This window comes from Acanthisitta chloris, unplaced genomic scaffold (genome assembly GCF_000695815.1).
Source record: "Acanthisitta chloris isolate BGI_N310 unplaced genomic scaffold, ASM69581v1 scaffold18657, whole genome shotgun sequence".
Taxonomy (NCBI): Eukaryota; Metazoa; Chordata; class Aves; order Passeriformes; family Acanthisittidae; genus Acanthisitta; species Acanthisitta chloris.
In genome coordinates, this window is record NW_008682225.1 from 1,041 (window position 1) to 7,395 (window position 6,355).

General features: G+C 39.1%; 2 protein-coding genes across 2 annotated transcripts in view; one reads left to right on the forward strand and one right to left on the reverse strand.

Moving 5' to 3' along the window:
* The window catches only part of LOC103805786 (putative protein FAM172B), a 3,607-nt gene extending 210 nt beyond the window's left edge, over window positions 1-3,397 (forward strand). The window contains exon 2 of the mRNA XM_009078449.1: window positions 2,360-3,397. Coding sequence (XP_009076697.1) covers window positions 2,360-3,397 — 1,038 coding nt within the window. The remainder of the gene's footprint in view (window positions 1-2,359) is intronic.
* A 1,273-nt stretch (window positions 3,398-4,670) lies between these two features.
* TXNL4B (thioredoxin-like 4B) lies at window positions 4,671-6,165 on the reverse strand. Its single transcript, XM_009078450.1, has 3 exons — window positions 5,997-6,165; window positions 5,514-5,665; window positions 4,671-5,062 (listed from the first exon to the last, which is right to left on the reverse strand). Exons 1-3 carry the CDS (start codon window positions 6,126-6,128, stop codon window positions 4,897-4,899), a joined length of 450 nt encoding a protein of 149 aa, XP_009076698.1. The 5' UTR covers window positions 6,129-6,165; the 3' UTR covers window positions 4,671-4,896.
* Window positions 6,166-6,355: the final 190 nt, after the last annotated feature.

Here is a 6,355-nt window from a genome sequence, read left to right on the forward strand (position 1 = left end):
AGTAATTTTGTTTAAATCAAAATAGCAATTTTAAAAGGTGTCAGAATATACACTCTTGAATATTGCATTTATATATAGGCAATGAAGCACGAGCAGCAGTCAACACTGATTTAGAATGCAAATTTACCAAAAAGAAGTATGTGCATTTTGCAACTATATCTAGAACAATCTATAATTGCTGCTTTTTAACTCTATAAATGGCATTGCTGAAATTCAATCAGTCCTCTGAACTAATAACTATGTAATTCTGAGGTGCTATTAAAATGAACTCTTAAGTGATAACCCGTTATAAATTGCCACCTTGAAGGTAGTTTTAGGAAGGGAAGTCACACATCCACCTCGTGTAAAACTGTATTTGTTTTTGTTTCCGCCGCCTGAAATTTTCAGAAACCTTTCACAATGCTTTATAAAGTAGATGTTCGATACTACATACATAGGGTCTAATTTGGAGTTACAGATCCTTGTTTTGGAACTGAAAAAGCAATGATGTTAGTAGCTGAAGTACGAAAATAGTAACTTCCTGTTCATAGCATGTGGGGAAAACTAGAGTCTCCAACCTTTAAGGGGCGAGGAGAGAGAGGGAGTGAGAGAAGGATGCCACTCTGTGAGGAAACTGTAGATCCGTATTTGTAATTGTTATAAAATGCTTTGTCTTTCTCCACAGACGTTTTTCCTTAAAATATGTCCATTTTTCTTCTACTTCATCTCATGGGGACAGAACATGAACATGAGTGGCTTCTTCCCTGCTAAATATGATCCCTTTTGTATGAATTGCCTATATTTCCGTAGTAGAGCAAACAGACTGTTCTCCCATCTCCTTTGTGCCTTCTTGCAGAATGAAGTCATAGATGAATGTGTGCAGTTTCTGTTTGCAATAGCTGTTTCCATTTCAACTGGCAAGATAGTAAATGGATTATATATCATAGAACTTGATTTTTTTCCTTATTTTATGTATTCTGCTTATATGAGACAGAAAATGAGAAGGTATCATTTTCTAGCATACTCTCTGTTAATCAGTAAGCAGCAATGACCCTGAAGAGAGGACTTAACATCACTAACCCAATGGAGATTGCTCAAAAGGAAAATGCATGTGGTGTTGCTGTGTTGGAAAGCAAAAACCCATTTTTAAGCTGGAAGTGCAAGAAGTCATTTTCAATATGCTTGAGCAGCTTACTCAAGGAAACTTGCATTCCTTGAAGGAGCTGGACTCTGACTCAAGTTGCTTACATGAAAATATTCAGATCATTTTTTGTCCTAGTAGTTGGCTTTATCAGATGGTCAGTTTTAATATAGGCAGAATGTGATTTACTATGTTCTAAAAACCTCTTAGTTCAGCAGAGAAAAACTTAAAGGTATATAGTAGCTTGTACCAAATAACTTGCCAAATATAACTTGATATAAACCGTTTGAAAAAAAGTGATTACTGTGTTAGGACAAAAATCCTATAGAAGTAGGATTCCAACCACACCAAAGGCTACACCCTGTTTGCCATGCTACAGCCAGAGCTAGTAGTAAATTGAAGAGTTATTGGGAAAATAGAAGGTTATGATAAGCCTAATTTTTCAGTTGCATAAAAACCACTTCCTGATATAATTTGTATCAGTCCTTAGAGATAATCTGAAACCAGAAACCTCAATATAACCTCATGTTAAGTTTGCTGCTTGGACTTAATATTGTCTCCTGTTCCTTGGATCACAGTGGTTAGCCAACCAATTATTGTTCTGCCATCCATTCAACAATTTCCATGCGGCAAGTGCTTGCAAGGATGAACCCATAACTGGAATGATCAGTAGAAAGCAAACACAAATGTGTATTATCTGTTCTACTGCAGTTTAAAGGTAGAACATGGACCACGTGCAGGTACACAACGACAGTGAAGGTGGAAGCCTTAAGGAAGTGCAGCTTGATTGTCTTTAAAAACTCAAGATTTGGTAAGACACTTGGACTGTTTCAAATTGACAAAGCATGTATGTCAAAGGCAGCCTTGAAACTTGGTGAAGCTTCAAGATAATGGCTAGGAGACAGCACAGTAAGAAAGAATTGTTATAATAAACAATGAACCATGTACTCATGCCTTGTTCTTAAATTGTTTGATTCAAACTAGCTTACAAGCTTTAACCAGCAAACTGAAATAAGGCTATTAAGGCAGATATGTTCCTGCTGTTGGAATTTAGCAACTGAAATTTCTGAGAGACTTTACAAGCAGCTGGTTTACTGCACATCACCAAGAGAAAAGTCTGGATCAAGAATTATTTTGTTTGTAACTGCTTTAAAATCTGAATTCTAATACAATGTGGGGGTTTGGCAGGTGTTGAGTGGAGGTCTATCATGACACTGACATGGTCTTCTTCATTTGTAGTGGTTACAAATACAGCGTGAACTCAGCTTGAGGAAACTAATGGAGGGTTCAGAGTATCAAGAGGAACTGAAGTATGACTTCAATATAAAAGGAGAACTGAGGCATCTGGATACAAAGGAGCCCTTTGTTTTCAATTATTACAAGAATGGACATGACCAGAATCATAAACGGTATGAAGTTCTGGGACATTTTATTACCCAATATGTTTATGACCTCCTGCAAAGAGTCTGCATGCTGCAAAAGGTTTATATTCCTATTGATGCTACAGAGGATGAACCAAGAAGTTTCTTTTTCATGAGTGAGAATGCACTAACAAGTTCCTCTTGCCTAATTATTCTGCTTCAAGACCGTGGAGTTTTCTGTGCCGGACAGTGGGGGCTAAAGACGATTGTCAATGAGGGCCTGAGACATGGAACACAAATACCATTCATCGACAGAGCCCTTCAAAGCCACTGGGAAGTGATTGTATTGAATACCAATGACAACTCTGCTGATCTGAAGACAGGAAAGGAAGGCTTTTCTGCCATGGAAGAAGCACTTACTTCCACACAGGCTGTGTCCTGTACACCCAGGAGGAGCAGCAGCAGCCCCGAGGAGCACACTGTGTATGTGTGGGATCATTTCATTTCAAAGAGCACAGCCAAGGATGTGGCCTTCATTGCCCATGGCTATGGAGGCTTGGTGTTTGTTGATCTGCTGTTGCAGAGAAAATGGGAGGTAATGAGTAAAGTGTACTCTGTGGCGTTCATCGACTCCATGCACAACATACAACACCAGACCAGAAACGATCCACAGGTAAAGGAATGGATAGAGAAACACTGCTGTGAATGGGTGTCAAACAGTAAACCCCTAAACAAAACTGTGGGCTTTGTCTTGAGAGTGAATTGTCCTACTGTCTCTGCTGGAACGGAAAAGTATGGTTTAGCACCCTCCTGCTGCTTGCATGCCATCTTTAAGTACCTGAAGAGGATGCTGAGAGTCAAGACCTTTAGGAGTTCACCTATTGCAACCAGAAGCAGCAGATGTGAGAGGCAATAAATAAAGGTATGTGGATTTGTTCTTGATAGTGGTCTCTTCCTTTCATAACTGCCTCTGCACATTTCAGTCATCTAAGAACCTTAATCTCACTGAGGAGCAACTTACAGTTCTAAGTTTGAAGCTAGTTTGCTTGTTTTTGAGAAATTCATAAATGCAAGTTAACTATTAAGAAAGAAGTGCATTGTTGAAAGCCTTGAGCCACAACCCTTCAGCTTAGCTGTGAAATTTACAGCTGAACACAATAAAGATGTTAAGGCATACCAACTCTCAGCTGTGTAATTTTTTAAATAATCGTTCTACAGTTATGACTCTATTATCAGACTAAACTATCAGGAAAATACTTGCTTAAGTGCTTAGCTTCATTAAAGGGATAATCTAGATTAGAAGAAGCATGTCCTCACTATATACCATATAGTTTAAAATCTTTCAGGAGCTGGAGCATCCACCTTCCTCCTTGAAACATTTTTGTTAAGTTGAACAGTACTTCAGGAACTACACACTTCTACCTTCCCTGCAGTTAGAGATGGTGTGCCCCAACAGTGACAGGGTGAGCTAAAACAATTTCCATTTTAAAGCCAACTAAGACACTGACAATACTAGACATGAGCTGCTATAGAAATACAATGCCCTAGCAACCTGCAATTAGCAAACTGATGCAAAAGAATGACATTGCTGTTTTCTTTCAGCAGTTTAATTTTTAGACAGAGGTGGGAAACAGATAATTTTTAAATGTACGTGTTCAAGGTTTGCAGCGTATATAAGCAAAGTTCAAATAATCTTTAAAGCAGATGTAAACAAAACAGTTCATTGTGAATTTCCAGTTTAAGCCTGTAGGAATTAAGTGTTCAGTGCCTGCAGAAGAGCTTTGAAGGATAACAAAACTTTCTCCTACAAGTTTCTATTTCAAAAAAACCTGTAAAACAGTAATACTGGGTATCAGAGAGGAAAGCATCAAGTTCCCTTTTGTGTTTAGATCCATTTCAGATTTCAGTTATCCCTAAAACTATTTGAAGAAGCTTCTGTCCTCTGATCCAGTAATGGGTAAAAGTGTAAAACTCTATTGGAAAGGCACAGTCAGTTGAATGTTCTTGAAAGCAAGCACAGCTTTTTTAATAAAGTTATGTTTGCTGTTATTATATCTGAATGAAAATGGTCCTAAACAGACAACTAATGGGCTATATGGTGCCCTGGTTCAGCTAAGGAGGTTGCACTGGAGATGCCATTGTTGAGGATGCACACCACCTGGCTGTTTTGTAGGGGCTGGTCAGTATGCAACTCAAAGAGTAGTCATTTGTGTGAATTCTGAGCACGAGCATGTAGGTTTATTTATGAGGGAAGCATGAGGTGACAGAATGTCTGTCTTTGGAAGGAGATCAATATGATCCTTCAGCATAGATGCTCAAACTGTCCCACAGTGTCAGAGGTGGCTAAAAATGCTTGAAGAAAAAGAGCTCTGGAACACTGTCCATTTCCATAATTCTTTATCTCAGGTCAGCCCATTAAATTCCTTGGTAGAGAAGGTCATATTTAGGAATGTTATTGGGATCAATAGGACTTCTCACAATGAGCTTTCCACGCATTGCTCCACGGTAAATCACTTCAATCAGATCTATGAAGTCTTGCTTTGTTTTGAAGCTTCCTACAAATTTGGTATGATCTGGAGACCTAAATATATACATAAGATAAAGGTAGAATTGTAATGTTAGTGTTCAAAGCAAAACCACCTAAAGACAAGAAGAGATGTACAATTACATTACCAGTTCTGATCTGGTTGTTCTGAAACAGTGAACTACACTGGTAATGGCATAATTGAGTCAGGAATATACTGTGACCTCCAAAGGTCAAACAGGTTCAGTGTCATGTCTAAGTCTTGAACCATTCCCTTACTATTTTTTACAGAGTCAGGCACATTTCACAGTTGACACCTACTTACTGCATTAGAGCATACTTTAAATTACTTCTGCTTTACACCTGTCTGACTTCCCTCGGAGTTCTTAATGTAGATGCTGGTAACAATGCCATAGTTTTCAAACATTACCTTCCCCAGACACAGTAACATAGAGAAAGACTGATAATTCTTACAGATAAAAAATATAATGCAGGTAGGCTGACATACCCATAATCAACCTTCATGTGTTGTCCATTGAAGAAAAACACAGTAGATGGAATATAACTGATGTCAAAATACTGGGTGTACACTGGGACCTTGTTCACATCCACCAGGTAGATGACTGCCATTTTACTCAGGTCATGAGCTGTTTTTGCAAGCTGAAAAGAGTAAGAAAGGTGGGTGAGAAATGAACTGAGCCACAAGGGGGGAAAAAAGGATGGCAAGTTTCATAAAGCCTGTTGTTCTTATGTCTTATTAGTTTAAGCAGGGCTAGGATATCATGCCTGGGGTACCTCAAGCACTTTGTACACCCACTACAATAACACAAACATTTGCCTACTTTTCATACCTCTTTGTGAATATAGTATCATTTCATTCTGTATTTAATTGTCATCAAATTTTTCAAGAGACACAATTTTAGTCAAAAGCAACATATGACCCTCTCTTGTATACAAGGGGTATAGAAGAAGAAACAAAAATTGCTCTTACAATATCATCCAGCTGCAGACAAACAGCATCATCATCTCTTCCGAAACGGAGAACCAAAACCTTCTCAGCCACGTTCTTTATTGCCTGATCCACTTCCCTCTTACAGCTCAGTTGGGGCAGCAGAAAACTCATCCTGACAGATCGCAGCTTCCACTCAAATCCTTACCCGACAACTGGGGGGGAGGGGAATAAACAACCCACCATCAAACAACAACAACAACCAGCGTCAAAACCAAGCGAAACTCCTCCAAGCTATTAAATATATAAACAGAGAGAGGGATTAGCCACGAAGCAGCACCCCGAGCGGACAAACCCCTCGGGCTCAGCGCTGCCCCGCACCAGCGGCGCTCCCGGGCCGT

Bases quoted from the DNA above. Each gene is read 5' to 3' on its own strand.
- TXNL4B (XM_009078450.1), bottom strand. From the start codon at position 6,128: ATGAGTTTTCTGCTGCCCCAACTGAGCTGTAAGAGGGAAGTGGATCAG. The intron at 5,666-5,996 runs GTAAGAGCAATT...TACTCTTTTCAG, and splicing joins GTCTGCAGCTGGATGATATT to CTTGCAAAAACAGCTCATGA. The intron at 5,063-5,513 runs GTATGTCAGCCT...GTATATATTTAG, and splicing joins CACATGAAGGTTGATTATGG to GTCTCCAGATCATACCAAAT.